Consider the following 20,029-nt stretch of genomic DNA (forward strand, 5'->3'; position numbering starts at 1 on the left):
GTAAAATAATGTGTGAAATTATTTGATTTCTGAACGCAACTATCTAAGTTTCTGAACGAGTCTAGTTTGGCCGTTGTACAAAATGACATTCGAAAACAAAGCATGCAGAACACGATTAGATCTTCATTAATTAATTTTGAGTAAACCATTAAATAAATAAAGTGTATTAAAGTAGTCTTAATGTTTTTAGTTCCTCGCGACTTGAATTATGTGTTTAATTCGATGGTTAACATAGTCTTTAACGAAGTTTTGGTGGCCTTGTTGTGTTCTTAAAAAATGACTTCCTCTGATACTTGTATGATAGAAAGACTCCGAAATGAGAATTTAGAGCAATTCTTCACATTAGTGCGCATGCATTTATCTTTTGTTGTGGATATTAACACCGACGAGTGAGTAGAATTTGAATTATCACCCGACTTGAACTTCCGGTTGAATTGTGTTGTTTATTAACTGAAAAATAATTATATTTTTAGTGTTGACTGCTCAACGGATAAACCAAAGCAATTTAGATGGAATTTCCACAAGAAAACCAAGAGTTCAAATACTAATTCTAGTTTAAGTAGTGCTAGTAATACAAAGAATAATGTAGAAGTTAATTCAATAACAGAAGAGGGCATATTGAGGCTTAATGAATTGATTGACTTCCTGTCCAAACCAGAAAGTGAGTAAAAAAAACAATATTAAATGATATAGTTCCATTATATATGAAAACCATACAGAATAAACATTTTATTATCATGTTTTGTAGTTCCATAATATATTTAACAGTTTTTATTAAACAATAAAACAGGCTATAAAATTCTAATCTCAATTTGATATAAAAAATATTGTAATTAATAATATCCATAATAATATTTTTACTAGTATTTAAACCTATGATTAATTCTTTTGTTACTGACATCCCTTTTTGGCCTTCTTTCAAAGTAATTACAATTTCAATTTATAACATTACTAAATATACAATAACCTGATTATCAACTATAGTGTAATAACTTTTATGGGCAGTATACATAGTGTCCAAAATATATATTTTTAGTCACATTTTTTTTTATTCATTTCAATACAAATAATAACTGCCATTAGTTATTGGTTTTATATTATATTGGGTTATTTTAAAATTGTGTTAATAAATAAAACTGTATATTCATCTCTACCTCTGCTAATATGTTTTATATGACTGCTAACATTGTGCCAAAAATCATCCCTAAATAACAAATATTTTCACTAATATACACCTTGTCTATACTAATATGATTTATCATTCAATGGTTTCATTTTAGTCACTGTATACAGAGTGTTCTAATAATTTCATTTTAACATTCCAGATGTAACACAGGAAGGCATATTCCGTAGAACAGGGTCGCTCAGCCGCCAACAAGAGCTGAAGCAGCTGTTGCTCACTGGTTCGAACCTTGGACTTGATGAAGGACGTTTCTCAGTGCATGACTGTGCCTCAGTACTAAAAGGGTTCCTTGCTGAATTACCTCAGCCATTGTTAATGGATCAGTATTATCAAACTTATTATACATTAGCTGGTAAGTTGTATTTTGGGGGCTTGTTACATTACTATTTTATAAAAAAATTATAAACATAAAATCCATCCAAAAATATAATACTTATGCTTGTCATACTTAAAAACTACTTTTTGTGTCACTCGTAAATATAGGTGTTTTTAATTGAATATCCATGGGTATTATATTCATTATGAATTATATTATAACAAAATAACAGTTGTATTCATAAACATTTAGATTGGAAAATTAAAGTGCAAAGCATTTATATTTAAGTTTATAATCTTTGTGCTCCTCAGTAGATGTATACTTATTAAATAACACAATAAATATTGCTGAAAACTTTACTTTATTTAATACACTCACTTAATTCCATTATTCCCCCTTTACAGGCCAATACCCACCAAATGTAGAATCATCGGAATCTAAACTCCTAACAGCACTCCAACTGCTTCTGATGCTGCTCACACCATCACACAGAAATTTTTTGCAGCGGTTGTTAAGACTGCTTCGTTTGGTGGCTGACAATGAAGCATCAAATAGAATGTCTCCGGACACGCTTGCTACTATGTTTACGCCGCATTTACTATGTCCTAGAAAGGTAAGGTCTATTAATCTTTGCTACATCTATAAAAAAACAAAAAATTGCCAAAAAATTATAATTGGGGTCAAAATTAAGACATATTTATTTGTTGTTGTCGCTCTGTGAGGAATTTGGATATGAGCTGATATGGAAACTGTGAGTAACTATAATAATGTTTCTTATACTAGACTGCAGATTATTAAATGCAATACCCAGTTTTTGGCCAACTTTGACCTTGAATATGCATTAATGATAGGTGATTTAACAATCATTACTAAATTAATATGAGGAATAAACATTCTGAGAACCACAAATGAGCTACAGCTGAGTGATTACTACATTTTGTGCAATCTATGAGATTCCTGACTTATGGCTTTTTCCAAGCTTATAATCTATGATCTGCTTCGGATTTGTATAATAGCCAGCAAAAAAATTTAGTACACTACCATGTGTTGTGTTCTTTGTATGTAAGTGTAACTACACTATGTAGAAGAAAGTCCACCTCACCAGTGGTGTGCTCAAGTTGTTCTTTATTTTTTTATTTCTCTATTTTTTCTGATTTCAGTGGGGTATAGTATTTAGGTTATCTGTTAAGAGTCACCTTCAAGTATTATCTTAGACCTTCAGGTCAAATTCTATTTTCTTTTAACTCCAGTAATTGGCAAAAAGCTTTCCTTCCAGAACCTTATACATGGTACAACACATAACTGGTAAAATATAATTACAATAACTGCGCCTATCTCTGAAAAGTTACAGCATATGTATGGTTTACGAAAACATGTATAATTCCAGCTCTCTCCAGAGACATTCCACGCGGACTCCATAGCCCTCTCGCCGGTGATCAGCTTCATGATCCGGCAGTCGTCGCGGCTGTTCAGCGCGCCGGCGCGCCTGGCGACGGACGCGGCGGCCTACTTCACTGTGCGCGAGCGGCGCCGCGCCATGTCGCCTGACGTGGACCTCGACGAGAGCATTACTGATAAGTATGTAGTGGCCATACAAAGTGTGAAGATATTTGTGTGTTATGATTTATTTATGGAATAAGAGTAACAGATTTAGTAGTATAAAAGACTTGAATTTCGAACTATTTAGATATTCAATAATAAGACAAATGATTGCTTTTTTATATATAACTAAATTGATTAAGCCACTTGGTTTATGGTGACCATAGAATACCCACAAACAGCAACACACAACCCAATATATAGAATCACATGTTGATACTTAAAAATGTAAAAAGTCTAATAATTCCATAAGTCACTATAAATGACCTAAACATTGAAGAAACAGCGCTTGAAGCGCTGAACACAATTAGTTGCATGTTTTCGTATATAAATATCTAATATGCCCCAAGCTAATACTCAAAAATTGATCCCACAGAACAGCAGCGAACACAGTGTACACATTCGTCGACAGGCATCGCACGAAGGCGGAGAACGAGACGAACCCCACCGACACTGCGCTCGCGCAACTCTACGCGCACATACAGGCGCTGCCAGACTCCCATCAGAAACGACGACTCGTCAAGCACTTCAACAGGCAGAATGGATATGGTATGTACTTGCAGGGTAATTAGTGGTTATCAAAAATAATTATTAGTCTATATGTTAGCATTAAGGTTTACTACCCTCTTTTCGATAGTGCTGTTTGGTCCGTAATACCTCAGAGGTGGACGTCACGTAAGTAATAGTCCACTCGTAACAACAGGGCCAATTTTCAAACATAATATGTAAAAGTGTACTGTATACTAATTATAAGTAGTGTTGTTTCAACTTTCTTTGCTATGACGGGCAGGCATAATCTATGCGACCAGAGGAGACCCGCATTTCTGCTTAATAGACATTGTAATAATTAAATCATATTTATCACGCTCAGTACAGTCCTTTTCCCATAACAGGGTAAGTATTCTTTACACAGTATGTTTAATTATTAACCTTCACAGGAACACCAATACAAATACAAAGGACAGGCAAAGTGGCCGGTTCGCGAAGTTTCGGCGATTCGATCAAGAGACACATATTTAACAAGGGACTGCTTAACAAAACGCCAAAGAAAGGATCCGGGTCCAATATTAATACGATAGAGGAGGTAAGGGAAAGTTCAATGTTTTATTTATTATATCATTGGCGTCAATTGTGAAAGTGCTATATTTTTTTCTAAACCTTATGTGCTCCAATATAAATTTATTTTTCATAATATTTTCTACACTATATTTTTGTTAAATCTATACGATCATTTTTAAAATCTGTCAGTAATAAAAATAATTTTAATTAATCGCTTATAAAATATGGCGTTTTTACATCTAAAGCGAATATCATATGTAAGTCAACCATAATACTGCTTTCTGTGTATGAACAAACTGTTTTATGTGTCTGCTAAGATTAGTGCCATACTGTACCTACTATAGTATTAATATTATCATTCGATGATATGAGCTTGGCGTAACAGCAATGCACTGATTGCGCCTCTGCTTAACCCTTTAGGGATAAAGTTTATGTTTTGGTTGAACAAAATTTTCATAATTATCGATTAATTACTAAAGTGTTACATGTGCCGGAAGCTCTTATAAGTCACATTCTCCTAGTATTTAACTTTGTGTATAAATTAAAATTTATTTCTCTAATAGATTTTTCATGAATGTGATTTTTCTTATATGTGGCACTAGTCTTAATACCGCTTGACCACACTAACGCCATCATGCTTTGTCATGACTCGCCTTATGTGTTCTTCTGTCTCTGTCTATCCTTAACTTTCTTACCGCGTAATCGCATGCGTTGCAGAAAACGGCCAAAGGAAAACTCAGATTCACCGAAGAGAAAGTCGACGTTTCCCATAAAAATATAGTACTGAAAAACTTGGCAAACAAAATCGCCAGTTCAGAATCGTTAGATGATGATTACGAATCAGACGCTAGCAATGAAAGCACGTTATCCGAGGGAGCGTTGAACAAATCGCGTAAATTGAGTCCGAAGTTCGTTTCCGAACCGAATCTAAGCATACTTGACGCCGAGGAGACGCCAAAAAATGTCAAAAAGAGATTGTTTCGATCGAAAATAGTGACGACTCAGAATAAGAAATATCGGAAACGGAACGGCGTGATACGCGGCACTCCGGCGTCGTGCGTGTCGTGTTTCGATCAGGATACCGGATCGGATTTATCTTGCGGCGAAAGTGAGGCGAATATCGACAATACGCCGAAAAAATCTCGCTTGGATGACGAAGAGATAAAGCATTATTTGACGAGTACACCGGGGATTTCCGACGCGGTTTTTTCGGATGAGGAATGTTCCACGCCGTATACGATAAATTTTAGAAGGGCGTCAATGTCGCCGATAACTAAGTCGACGCAAAAACTGTCAAAAGCTATGCAGGTTTGTTTGACATGTGCACGGTCATGCTTCTTGTCTGTTTATTGTTATTAATGTAACGGTGTAATGGTATTTTTAACCTATTTTAATTACATAATTGATTGATGATTTTATATAATTCATGTTACACCATGATTTAGAAGTCAACTTGGCCTTGGTATATATAAACATGCCTTTGCATAAGTATAGAAACATAAAGAATCGATACTTAACGACTATTAAAATATCGATAATATTCCAGGAATCGATAATGACACCAAGGTCGCGCAAACCGTTAATAATAACGTCGGAGCAACGCGTCAGTCTACCAGAAACAAACGAGAATAAACAACAGGAGGATAAGCCAGAGGATATGTATCCATCGATGTCGCCGAAAAACGATAGCGATTTTGTATCTTCGGATGATGAGAATGAAATGTCGAGATCTTCACTCTCTTGTGAACGGTAAGTTTTGTTTAGTCATAGTTCTTTTAGAAGATTATTTTTAGAACCCGATCCCTCATAATTCTAAGATTTTTTGGCTATTGCTGAACATTAACTAAATTTGGAAGTTTTATTTAAATGCTTTAATTTTTGTTTACTCTGTATTTAATCCCCCATTGCCTTAAACAAATATCGATATTCAATTTGTAATTATGAGATCTTCGTTTATTATAGATCGAGTAATTCAGCGAGTGCGTTGATGCCACGATCGAAAACTCCGTACGACGGTCGATCCGTCTCCATAGGTGATATTAGCCCCCTACGTTCCGAAAACCCTCGCTTCGTTATCAGCCAAGACCGCCCAAAATATGTCGATGATTTAAACACAACACTATGCGGTGAAGATGATCTGTTACCGAAATTTAAACTAACCCACGAGATGACAAACGACCAAAGAACAAGATCATTAACTGACCCCTTCAGAGAGTACTTGTTAAGTCGATCTGTACTAACAGCGACACCTATCGACTTATCGATGTTAAATAAATCGAACGAGACCGACGATAAACTATCAGAATCGCTAATGTATTGTCTGGATGGGAACGTCCCTAGTGATTTGACGTTATCGATAAGTAATTTGGCTGTCGATAAAGATCAGTGTTTGCGGTCGCCCTTGAAAAATATCGATGTTAATGTGGAAAAAAGTCCGAATAGGAAGCGTTGTGCTAGTTCCATTGCTTTTGATAGTGAAGAAAGTAGAATCGACGGTACAAAGAAGGCTATGGTAGAAAAAGAGAATATAACACAAGTTTATGAATTACGCGAGACTGAACTTTAAGTCTTTAGTCACAAGTGCCTCGAATTTAATTTGTATAATGGATACTATTTTTTATATATTATTTTTATGTTACTCTATGCTCGTGATGGTTGAATTAAAATTTGTAATTCGTGAATCGAATATTTGTTTGTCAACTGACAATATTTTGTAAATTTTACAGTTACCTATTATGTAAAATTACAATTATATTATTGTCTTCTACTAAAATTTCATTTTTCCTTATATTTTTTTAAACTGTTTCTTTTAACCCCTATGTTACAATGGCATTACAGAATTACGGTATTTCTTTCATAACTTGTTAGTTTATTAAGAAATATTATTAAAAAAAACGTGAATTTGGAAAACTGGTTTTGCTCATTGACGTATATTCTATAGACACGAACGTCCATATAAACTATTTGTTCAAAATCTGAACTAAAATGGCAACCAAAACGTCACTGTTATAACCTATTTATTCACTTGAACAACAAATAATTTTACTTATTTCACTAAGATTTTTTATTCACATCCAGGTTTACACTTAGACTCGAGTTCTTATATTATGAGCGCCACCCCGTAACCACATGCTGTCAATCTTGAAATCATACTAGTCAGGTGTAGGGATAGCAGCACAGTTGACACGAACATAATGAGTGTACGGAACGCCAAATCTAGTATATAGTACATATATATTGATGGTTTTACTACATTGTACTGGCTGGCTAAGTATGGCTAAACTGGTCGTCTGGCAATAGTCGGTGACGACCTCCTGACTTGCGTGACGTACCATTCAATCTCTAACTTGAAGAAGATTATTAGGGCATTGGGACGTTTAGTTTCGTAGGTGCCATAAACGTTTATAAACATGGAGTTTACAGAATTTTTTTAAATTTTAGAAATCCAATAATCCCTCTACCATAAGGATTATGGCCCATGGGTATCTAAGATGTTCGCCCATTAAAAAGATGCCATAAACTAGTCTTTCGAAGAGTCGGTCTAGTGTAATAAAAAAAAACACTATAATAAAAATATATATATAATAATAAAAATTACAACACAAATACGACAACCACGATGACCACGATCACGCAGGTGAGGTAGCAATAGAACTGGCAACACACGCGGTATATGCAGTTCACGAAGCGATCAGCCAACGGCGCTTTGTGTTTGCTGCAAAAAAGGTAGGAAAGTTATATCTTCTATCCAGTAGCAGTCCACTTAAATTATGAAATTGATGATAATGTTTCTGTGCACATGAGAATGTATTCGTCAAGCATTTATATGCAAGGCTCCGAACAAACAGCCTGGGGCATTTATTCCGTACTTGTACGGCGTATGAGTTACGGGCATATGCAGATTTATGACAAATTTATTAAAAAAAAAAATGTTTGATCTTTTTGAAATTAATTTGAAAAAATAACATTAAATTGTCTATTTTAATAGTGTTGGTTGCAAATTAAAATTATGTCTACTTAACGAAGACATGCAAGGATCGATAATTTTAGTGGCATTTTCATTATGAAATTAATGAAACAATATCTAGAGTATAAAACAATTAAACAACCAAAGTAAAATAATCATAATATCGAATATAATAGAAATATCGAACAAGATTTACCAAGAATTATTTCGACCTGTCTTTCTAATGGAACAGGATTAATCTGAAACGTATATTCAAATATTGTAAACAGCCATAAAGGCGGGTATTTTTATGTGTAGTAAATTGTTGAATGTTGTTTCCTGCCTAGTACGGAATACTCCAAATACATTAGCACCAACTAAGTGTATTAACTTCACTATCATAAAATTCACCTTCATCCACCGTCCGGGGATATTTATTTCTTACCGGTCGACATGTTTTTGGGCATCTCTTCACTTACCATCAGGTATAGTGAAGCCACTTTGCCATGTCCACGATAAAAATATACTTACTATTTCTTCACCACAGTTGCGTACTGCGTCTTAGTAATAGGTTTTACGCTGGCTGATTTTTTTAACACATGACGTTTTTCTTTTATGACCACTGGCGGTGCCGACTCCGACCTTTGCCGCAATTCCACCTCTCGAACAATTCTGCGACGTTGTCTGCCTACCCTCACAACCTCGTTAACTGTTTCTGCTTTGTAGCCTCTCCTTCGTCGACACCACCTGAATATATTACAACGTCTCTTCTGTTTTGTTGGTAGACAGGTATTTTTCGCTCCCCATGGTGTTTGTTTATGAAAAACTTGAACTGTTGTAGGTTCTCTATTAAACTGGTTCACGAGTAATGGCACTGGGAGTCTTCGAGGCTCCTCGATGAAAACTTGTGGTCTGCCAACAAATCCAATAGTGAGCTTGTTTTCCTCGTCATTCTCTGGAAAGTCAAATCTAATAAGCCTCTACAAACTGACCTTTTGTATTTGGGTACTATAAACAAATGTATCGGCATGTTCTAGTAAATGTAGAAATTACTTTATGACCTTCTTTTTGCGTCCCTTTGGCTTTTTGCTCTCCTGACATTTCTCGTTCTTTGCCTTTCCGCTTTAGGCATCTGTAGTTATACCATTATTTTAAATTTATCCCAGATATTTTCAGTGAATAAGTTGCTGTTTTCTACGAATGTGATTTACCATGTCAGTTTATTTCCATCAAAATTTCCATTTGTCATCTTCATAGATTTTTCTTCATAAAAAGGTGAATTCATATTGTATGTATTCTATAAAAAAAAAATAGTATAATTTTGTTTATTGGTGGAGAATTAGAGTAATTTGCTTCATATTTCCCTCGCAACAGCGTCAATTAGAAATATGTAGGTAGGAAGTTTCGAAACGATATGAATTGAGTAGGAGTGGGTTTTGCAGAGCTGGCCCATGCATAGGGCGAACGGGGCAGCTCCTTCAGGCACAAAGGATTAGGAAGCGCGCTCTTAGCTTCTGTATACATGCGGCACCCTCGGCGTTTGTAGAGTGGAGCAAGCAATGAATTGCCCAGGGCGATAGCTCCTAGAGAACGCGTCAAAGGGCTTTGGGGCACCTAGTAACTTAAAAAAAATTGCTAGAAAGAAACGGCGCCAAAAATATGTCTTCCGGGCGCTTGAATACCTAAGGTCTTCCTAGGGATTCTGTGTTCGACATGGCGACAATTTTCTCCACTTAGTTGAAAATTATCTTACAACCGGTAGGACCACTAAAAATATAATTATTAGTGGTCGCACTGGTTGTACGATTTACTCCCCCTAGCATATATTATAGTAAAGAAATTATGTTCTGTCAGCCTCAATTAGAACACAAAAATATACATACCTCGTTAAAATGAACTGGATATTAGTTAAAAGTGTATTCACAATAATCTTTCGGAATAATGAATGCAGTTCATAACTCCGATGGACTAGTTAGGTGGTCCGAGGCTTAGCATCTATTAAATTAGCTCCAGAATATTATGAATAAATTAACAGTGGCGTGGTTCGTTAGCGAGTCCCGAAATAGGGTGGCAGAACTTGTGTTGTTTGGCCAAAACAACTATTTCGTTACCTATTTTAGGTGAATAACTCATCATATCTCTTTATGCACCAATAGTTTTTAATTACCATAAATATAGAACGGGATATGTTGAAGAGACAAGACATTATAATTGTGCAGACAGCATTTTTGTTTATTGGTACCTAACTGACAAAGTTATGACGAGGTAAAATTTTCATAAATCCTGCATAAAACTATGGACATTACACGTATTACGTAAGAAATATTATGTTAATCAAAACAAAACGTCTGTAACATACGATTATTTAATGAACGACAATAAGACAGTAAAAAATCTATCAAGTTGTATAATTGACTAATCATGCTAGAAAACCAAAATTATGAACTAATGTAATTTGACCGAAAATTATCTTTTTTAAGGATCACTTTATGACCTGTAAAGTTTTTTTTGTCAAATATGTGCTTAGTAACGGCAGCAAATAACGCATTATTTTTATAATTAACAACTAGTGATATATGCTGACAAGGACATTGAGATTTTATGTGAAGCAGTAACAAGTCAGCTATGCTTAGAGTTACAGTCTTCATGGAAAGTTATACTGTTGTCAGATATTATAAAGAATAGTCATACTTCGTTAGCATCGACTGGTTAATGAGTGCCTTTGCACTTCTTGCCAGAAGAACTTGGGGTTGCCCATTAGAGCACCTTACGTACTACCGTCAAACGACCGACGCGAAGTTTTATTGAATATGCCGTGTGTCATTACCACCAACGTAAATATAACCTATTAAATTTTAAAAACAAATGATCAAAATAAACCATTCATACAAAAGCATTCAAACTAAACAAAATTCAGATTAAAATTGGTATGAACATCTAAGGTTGTATGCTAACAAGTTATTCGGTTTGTAGTGCCGACTGGCGAATGGCGAATGCGACATCGAGACGGCAAACTGTTGTTGCGGGCCGATTTAATTTGCAAAGGCGACGCTGTAAGCCCGGGTATTCCATAGGCTACTGTTACACAACTAGGAAGTTTTGGATGCGGTACTCATTATTTTTAACAGACTTCAAAAAAGGTGGATGTTATTAATTCGGCGTGCATTTTTTTGTTTGTGTGTGACTCCATAATTGGTAAGCTGTATATACCTGTTATATTCAATATTATTTGTTTTTAATGGTTTTTGAAGTCCGTTTAATCTTTAATGTGTGAATCTGTTTAAGTTATTTGATATTACGACATAGCGCGTTTGACAAGCATTTTGTATTTTAATGGTCTGAAGTCTGAACTTTGGGTCTGAATGAGGTTAGTACTGTTTATGAAAATTGAGGAGTGAGCAGTCTACGCATTATCATTTGACTATTTTGTCATTTATTTCACAAAAGTGAGTATTACTTTTGCCTGTTATATTTTTTTTGTAATGTTCTTTGCAATTTTAATCATTTATTAATCATGCTATCATCAATAAAGTATATTCTTTAAATACTATTAACCTCTCAGTAGTAGAGGAGGCCCGTGCCCAAGGGTGGGACAGTATATAATACAGGGCTGATATTATTATTATTATTATACTATGAATTAACACAGTTTGTTTTCGAGAATTTCCATCCACATTTTAACCTATCCTTCCTCGCGTTGTATGAATGGTCTACAAATTGCATGCCATTGTTAACATGTTCAGTAAACGATGGGTGAAGGATATGGTATTGCTGTTTAACCAGAACTCATTTCAACAATCATTAATCACTTGGTCTTTTAGACCCAACTATTCGTTAGTATAGGACAGAAATTGATGGTGTGTTGAACATTATTATTGTATTTTCAAATGAATCCCGCGTGTTAGTTTAACACCCTTACATTTAGCCCTGAAAAATGACGTGGTCTTTTGACAAACGAAAAATAAAATATTTTTTTAATATGGAAAATCTAATTGATATACGTAGGTATCAGTCTAGCTAGATAACATATAATTGCATTTAGACTAATCGTGAACGCTGTGTTACTCCATAGCTGTGAGAAGGGAAAGAAAACAAAGCTCAATTTCAAATGATATAGATACTGCCAAGATAGGATACGATTTTGGTTGAATATGGTTGTTTCGTAACCGTTGTTTATAATAATAAACTAATTCTATAATAATTCGCGTGATGGTGGTATGTGTGTGAGAGCGAAACGTATTCAAATTCGCACGCATTTGCCGCCAACTAAATCGACCAATACCGCTGGCCAACGGGAGGCCACACGCCCGCGCCATCCAGCGGATGACGCCAGTAACGAAAGTTTGGTGCATCGATGGCGGCACGTTCCCCGGCGCGCTTCATAATTAATACAATAACTGTGAAAGTATAGATTTCCCAGGACCCATAATCCTTACATTGTGTGTACTAACTGTGTGTGGTGTCCTGACAAACGTGACGGAGTGCAGCAGTATAACCAAGGCGGGTTCCTGACGTCGTGTGGCAGTGGCAGATGTGAGTACTTGCATGCATTTCCATCGTCACGCGAATATACGTCTATGTCCCTATGTATCATCACGATACATATTTTGGTGCCGAAACCCGGGAATAGCAATCATAATTGGTCCGCTATTTCAATCATTTAGTTTGAGTTATTTCGATAAATTTGTCTCTATAGCCGAAACATTACGATAACCCGCCATTACTCGCTTCAATACATAGTTTAATCTAACTTTCCAGTAAAGGCATATGATTGTTTGCATACTTAAAACCTTAAATTTCGTTGTTTACAATTGATTTCTGTAATAACATTCATTTCCATGCGATTTAGGTAACAATATACTATTTGTTACGCGCTAACATTAGGTACTTATAGCGGCGCGCATACTTCGTAGTGCCTATTTGTTGTAAATCGCCAACGATACACGTAGTTTATTCTAATAATAATAATTATTATTTGTGTGAGTGGCTATTTCGTTGTTACAGTTAATCATTGTATATTACTTTTCCCGATGCAAACAATTAAATCGTATTTCGAATAAAATCCGCCATTTTGCAGTTTAAGTTGCGCCGACGTATATTTGCCGCTTATGTATTTAAATAATAAATACATAATATTCAAAAGCGTTCTCGTACTATAAGCCGATGTGTTATAATTATATACGTTAGTGTTAATTGTGATTTTCTCGTCTCGTTACCGTCGATACATCTATTCATTTTAAATTCGTTAGTGTTTCGTCGCGTTTCGATCCTCTCACATTTTCACCCATTCATAATAATTATTAGCACATACAGATCGGCCTGTACGCAGATTCAATTCGGTATCGGTTTTAATACAAAAGGTGTCGTTCATCCGTATTAATTCTAGCGACGTCTATTTATTAAAACATACACAGTTAGGTATCTACCTGAGTCAAAATAAGCGGCAAAGTACATTTATATACTTTCGTTACTGTCGTGTATACATACATACGTAAGCCATTCGGTCACTCCTACTGTTGTCGTAATAAATACGTTAGTGCTATTTACTTCAATCGTTTTAACTAATTCGTATAGTACTATTTCTCGCGACAAACAAATTGAGTTGTGACAACTTTTCGTAGATATATAATTATTGTATTATATATTTAATTTTCATTTCATTGCGTAATCATTAGGTATTACATACCTACTTATACGTTCATTCGTTCACTCATTCGCTGTGCCTACTATTCAGACTCGTGCGTTGTATTATCCGGTGTTGTTTAGGCATATTTAACGCGTATAACGCTTCTATCCGCAACGGGGTAGGCTGTGAGTATAAACTTTTTTAAGTTTAACAATTCGTTTAGTCGATTTAATAATCGTTTAAGATGTCGTATCGTACGGTACGCGTTTGTAAACCTAAAGGGCGTGTTACTAAGTCGGCAAGTTTAGATCGCCCACATATTCAAGAGTTGCCTGTGCTTCGCCGCAAGCGCACTCTGCCCTTAAATCGTTTAAAGAAACTTCTCGAAGTTGCTAAATTAGCAAAGGATGATGAGTCATCTTTAGATTTGTTTAGTATTCAATTTTCCGCGTTACCGAAATTAATTGAAAGTTTTGAAAGTGCTCATTCGGACATTTTATGTGTTATCGATGATGATGATTCCGAACACGAGGATGAAGTACGTGACGAGTTCGACAATATTCATTTTGAGATTTTGGCAATCCATCGAAAATTATTTCCCGAATCTAATTGTAAACCGTGCGATAAGAAGGCGAATTGTTCGTCCGCAGCAGACGTTAAGTTACCTAAAATTAACTTACCATCGTTTTCCGGGGAAATAAAAGAGTGGCCAAAATTCTTTGATTTGTTTAATTCGTTGATTCATAACAATGAATCGCTATCAGACACGAAACGTATGCAATATCTCGAAACATGTCTCAGTGGGGATGCATTAGGTGTTATTCGATCTTATCCCATTCAAGGTAAATACTATCGCAGTGCATATGAGGCGCTGGTCGCCAGGTTTCGAGATAAGCGAGAATTAGCTTTTACGTGTTGGAAGGGAGATATTAAATATTAATTTGAAATCTCTGTCACCTGTCGAATTTCGGCGTAATTTGGATTTAATAAATGAAAATTTAAACGTATTATCCGGTCTTGACCTTCCTACTCATGAGTGGGACTTCGTTCTGTGTTATTTAGTATTATCGAAATTAGATACCCAGACTCGACGTTCTTTTGAACAAAAGCAAGAGGCTACTGAATTGCCGCAGTATCAAGCGCTGAAAACCTTTTTGTTTAATCGAGCTGATGCTTTCATTCGCGATAACCATTTTTCTTCAAGTAGCCAGGTTAGTCCTGATGTGGGGAAACCTTCAGACAAAGCTAAGCCACTTAAAAGCGTATCGTCGAGTAATTCGAAGTTTCAGAAGAAAACCACAGTATTTCTTGCAAATAACACAGATAATTCCGTATCCAACAAGAAACTCAGTTCACCTTCTTCTCATTCACCTGTAGCGATATCCGTAAAGTGTTCATTTTGTTCGGGTGATCATTCGATAAACAAATGTAATAAATTCGTACAACTTTCAGTCGCGGAACGCAGTAACCATGCGCGCACTCATCGTTGGTGCTTCAATTGTTTAAAACCGTCTCACAGCGTCAAGGATTGTAAATCTTTGTTCAGGTGTTATAAATGTCATAAACGGCATCATTCACTTCTACATGAGGAAGCATCGTCCACTCCTTCAAATGTGGTTCCAGATGGTGAAACACCGAATAATCAGGTTCGCGTGTTGACTAGCATGCGTGAACATTCTTTTGTTTTATTATCCACAGCTGTTGTCCAAATTCGCGATTCATCGGGACATTTTCAATCGTTTCGAGCCTTGATTGATTCTGGTAGTCAAAGTCACTTTATCACCGAGGAGGTCGTTCATCGATTGGGTCTCATCAGTAATTCGACGTCGAATAAGGTTAGTGGATTGGGTCATTCATTAGCTCCAGTGTCAGGTATAGTACATCTTGATATTGGGCGAAGCGATAAAGCTCTCTTTACCATCAAAGCCTTGACTTTGCCAAGTATCTGTGGTAAGATGCCATCAATTCGACTTGATAAATCTTCGTGGCATCATATTAAAGCGTTGCAGTTAGCAGACCCAAATTGTCACAAACCTGGTCCAGTCGATCTTCTTATAGGTGCGGAGTGCTTTGCTTCGCTTCTGTTGCCGGGATCAATTAAAGGTGACTCCAATCAACCGTCAGCTCTTAATTCCGTATTCGGTTGGCTGCTGGTCGGGAATGTCGGATACGTAGAGCCTGAAGCACACTCGTTCTTCGTTCATGAGGAGCCACAACTTCATGATGAGTTAAAGAAATTATGGCAGCTGGAGGAATTGAGCGTTTTTCCTTCGAAACCTCTCACCGTCGAAGACGAGAAATGCGAGCAAATCTTCAAAGACCTTCAGGTAAGAGATCCCGCTGGTCGATACATTGTATCTTTGCCTTTCAGAAACGAAGAGCACGAGACTACCTTTCCCGGATCTCGTGATACAGCTTTGAGGTGCTTTCATTCAATTGAGAAACGCCTCCTCAAGAACATGGAGTTGTATGAAAAATACTGTGACTTCATGAAGGAATATCTCGATCAGGGTCACATGAGCCTTGTACCGACTGAAGAATTGAGTATCGGAAAATACTTCATTCCTCATCATTTTGTACTCCGTACGGAGAGCAGCACTACTCCTCTTCGTGTTGTATTCAACGCCTCCGCAAAAGATGCGAGAGGACTATCGTTAAATGATGTGTTGCTCGTAGGTCCTAAATTGCAAACGAATATTGTTGAAATTCTTCTAAAATTCCGCGTTCATTCTGTTGTTTTCACCGCAGACATGAAACAAATGTATCGACAAATTCTCATTCGAGCGTCTGATCGTGATTATCAGCGCATCTTCTGGCGATTTAATGCGGACCAACCCGTGCAAGAATATCGTCTTAATACCGTGACCTACGGCGTGTCTTCCGCACCTTTTCTCGCATGCCGTACTGTCAAACAGCTGATTCATGATGAGGGTGGTGACTTTCCACTTGCGAGTCAAGTTTTGGGATCCGATGTTTATGTCGATGACATAATAACTGGTTTTAGTAACGTTCGTATGGCTCCAAAAATGCGAAAACTCAAATAATCGAACTTTTGAAAAGGGACATTTCGAACTCAGAAAATGGGCTAGTAATGTACCTCAGTTACTCTCTGATTTACCACGAGAATATTGCTTAACCGATCCTGTATCCATGGATGTTGACGACAACCCTACTCTCAAGGTATTAGGTCTTAAGTGGGATCCTTGTAATGATTCGTTCCTTTTTTCAGTAACTCCTCAGCATAAGAAATGTTCGAAGCGTAACATTCTTAGCGAGCTTGCACGTATATACGATCCACTTGGCTTCCTGTCGCCATTAATTTTGGTGGCAAAGGTGTTGGTTCAGCGCCTCTGGATCCTTGAGATAGGTTGGGATGAAGACCCTCCCGATAATATAGTCCAGTTTTGGTCTCGATATCTTGAACAATTACCATTGTTAGAATCGTTACAGATTCCCCGTTTGTTTGCTGGACAGGATTGTATTTCTTGGGAGTTACACGGCTTTTCAGACAGTTCGGAAACAGGTTATGGTGGTGTGATTTATTTACGAACCGTGAACGCTGAGGGTAACATTCAGACCTTCTTTGTTTGTTCAAAAGCGCGAGTCGCACCTACAAAATCCACTTCCCTTCCTAGGTTGGAGCTTTGCGCTGCAGTTCTTCTTGCCGACCTGCTGAAATTTGTCATGGATGTTTTCATCTCGGTTAACATTTGCTGGTGTTTTCGCCTGGTCTGATTCTACCGTTGTGCTAGCGTGGCTTCGCTCTCACTCCTCGCGCTGGAAAACTTTCGTTGCAAATCGCGTTAGTCACATTCACGAAGTCATTCCAGACGTTCACTGGCGCCATGTGGATTCCGAAGATAATCCGGCAGATGTAGCTTCTCGTGGTCAGCTGCCATCCGATCTCGTCAACAATAGCTTATGGTGGGCGGGTCCCGCCTGGCTTCGCTCCCCTTCTGAGCAATGGCCACAACTTGAAATTAATCCTAACGAGGACATCCTTCATTTTGAGGAAAAAGCTTTAAAACGTTCTTTACCTCCGACGATGCGAAGAATTCCTTTATCGACACTCTTCTCATTCGTTATTCTTCGATTCGAAAAATACAGCGTATCATTTGTTGGTGGTTAAGATTCATTAGATTTTACGAGATAAAAATATTCGTTGCTCAAATCCTTTTCTCGATCGTGTTGAGCTTCATGCCGCTTTGTTGATCGTCGTAAAGCACAATCAACAATCCTTTTTCGAAAACGAAATACGCCAGTTGCGGGAAGGACAATTATTAACAAAACAGATGCGTAAGTTGAACATCTTTCTCGATGCGCAGGGAATTCTCAGGGTGGGCGGTCGCCTTGCAAGATCCGGCCTCGAATTCGAGCATAAACACCCCGCTTTACTCCCTCGTAAATCCAGGTTAACTTACCTTGTTATAGAAGCCGTTCATCGTGAAAATTGTCACGCGGGCGTAAATACCACGCAGTATCTTCTTTCGCAACAGTTTTGGGTATTGTCTCCTAAACGTGCCATTCGGCATTGCCTATCCAAATGTGTGTCGTGTTATAAAACGCATCCATCCCCACTGGAACCTTTCATGAGTGACTTGCCTGCAGTTCGTGTGAATCAGGTAAAACCGTTTTCTGTTGTAGGGACCGACTACGGTGGCCCTTTTCGTATTAAAACCGGTAAACATCGAGGTGCGAAAATCACTAAAGCTTACTTATGTTTATTTGTTTGTCTCGCAACTCGCGCAGTTCATCTTGAGGCAGTCTCAGATCTTTCTTCGGATGCTTTCCTCGCTGCTCTGCGTCGGTTTTCCGGGCGACGCGGACGGGTCACCATAATTCATTCTGATTGCGGGACAAATTACGTTGGTGCTAATTCACATTAACTGAATATATGCGAAGTGCTGCTCATGCTAATCAAATCGAATTTCGTTTCAATCCGCCCTCAAGTCCCCACTTTGGTGGAGTGTGGGAAATACAGATAAAATCCGTAAAATCGCATTTATATCGTATCGTTGGCGATCAATGTTTAACATTTGAAGAGTTAACAACACTCTTTGTACAAATCGAATCGATGTTAAATTCGCGACCTCTTTGTCCTCTGAGTTCAGATCCTAATGATTTTGCTGTTCTAACACCAGGGCATTTTCTTACTCTTGAGCCGTTAACATCTGTCCCTGATGAAGATGTAACTTCTTTGAACATAAATCGTTTGGGCCGATGGCAACTGATTCAACGTTTTCAGCATGATTTCTGGAACCGTTGGAAACATGAATATCTTCATTCTCTGACTCAGCGGGCGAAGTGGACTAAGCATTCAAAACCGTTGAGCGTAGGATCAGTAGTTATTGTTAAAGCCGATAATTCGCTTCCGTTACATTGGCCGTTAGCTCGGGTTGAAGAGTTACATCCGAGTCCTGATGGCATAGTCCGCATTGCCACGATACGTACTGCTGAAGGCTCTCGTTTCACGAGGCCTTTAGTCAAACTCTGTCCGTTGCCGAATCAAAACGAATAACGTAACTTAACTTAAACCTATAGTTCATAATTTTAAGTTCGTAATCATAATTTTAAGATCATATGCCTTTTAAGTTAGGTTAATTTTTTCTTAAATTTTGGAAAATACATTAATGTATTTTGGTGGGCGGAATGTTTCGTAACCGTTGTTTATAATAATAAACTAATTCTATAATAATTCGCGTGATGGTGGTATGTGTGTGAGAGCGAAACGTATTCAAATTCGCACGCATTTGCCGCCAACTAAATCGACCAATACCGCTGGCCAACGGAGGCCACACGCCCGCGCCATCCAGCGGATGACGCCAGTAACGAAAGTTTGGTGCATCGATGGCGGCACGTTCCCCGGCGCGCTTCATAATTAATACAATAACTGTGAAAGTATAGATTTCCCAGGACCCATAATCCTTACATTGTGTGTACTAACTGTGTGTGGTGTCCTGACAAACGTGACGGAGTGCAGCAGTATAACCAAGGCGGGTTCCTGACGTCGTGTGGCAGTGGCAGATGTGAGTACTTGCATGCATTTCCATCGTCACGCGAATATACGTCTATGTCCCTATGTATCATCACGATACAATGGTTTACAATAATCGTTACCATATATGTACTTATTTATAGTTATAATGTTAGTAAATTATATTGCTTGTGGTGGGATATATTTTATATTCGCCGGATAGCGACCACCGTATGTTGTTAAAATCCGCCATAGTGGAACACGTAAGTGTGTCGTGTTCCGGGATCAGCCTGAGTGTATTCGGTTCCAACAGGCCGGCATAATTG

The 20,029-nt window shown here is 37.5% G+C and overlaps 3 protein-coding genes across 4 annotated transcripts; 2 read left to right on the forward strand and 1 right to left on the reverse strand.

Annotated features, from left to right (window-relative positions):
• Positions 1-39: 39 nt before the first annotated feature.
• On the forward strand, positions 40-6,924 carry LOC115440727 (rho GTPase-activating protein 19). Of its 2 annotated transcripts, XM_030165157.2 has the most exons (10): positions 42-389; positions 474-661; positions 1,326-1,535; positions 1,904-2,112; positions 2,887-3,077; positions 3,475-3,647; positions 4,037-4,182; positions 4,875-5,465; positions 5,704-5,906; positions 6,120-6,924. In XM_030165157.2, the coding sequence occupies exons 1-10, from the start codon at positions 277-279 to the stop codon at positions 6,721-6,723; spliced, it is 2,628 nt and encodes an 875-aa protein (XP_030021017.2). In that variant the 5' UTR covers positions 42-276; the 3' UTR covers positions 6,724-6,924. The 2 variants fall into 2 exon arrangements, with proteins under 2 accessions (XP_037296310.1, XP_030021017.2); XM_037440413.1 differs by lacking the exon at positions 4,875-5,465 and having other exon boundaries at positions 40-389.
• An 827-nt stretch (positions 6,925-7,751) lies between these two features.
• Positions 7,752-9,344, reverse strand: LOC115440719. Its single transcript, XM_030165143.2, has 3 exons — positions 9,165-9,344; positions 8,635-9,058; positions 7,752-7,872 (listed from the first exon to the last, which is right to left on the reverse strand). The coding sequence occupies exons 1-3, from the start codon at positions 9,202-9,204 to the stop codon at positions 7,752-7,754; spliced, it is 585 nt and encodes a 194-aa protein (XP_030021003.2). The 5' UTR covers positions 9,205-9,344.
• A 6,340-nt stretch (positions 9,345-15,684) lies between these two features.
• Positions 15,685-16,773, forward strand: LOC119189831. The gene has a single exon (XM_037440492.1). It carries the CDS (start codon positions 15,685-15,687, stop codon positions 16,771-16,773), a length of 1,089 nt encoding a protein of 362 aa, XP_037296389.1.
• Positions 16,774-20,029: the final 3,256 nt, after the last annotated feature.

Source organism: Manduca sexta, chromosome 19 (assembly GCF_014839805.1).
Source record: "Manduca sexta isolate Smith_Timp_Sample1 chromosome 19, JHU_Msex_v1.0, whole genome shotgun sequence".
Classification (NCBI taxonomy): Eukaryota; Metazoa; Arthropoda; class Insecta; order Lepidoptera; family Sphingidae; genus Manduca; species Manduca sexta.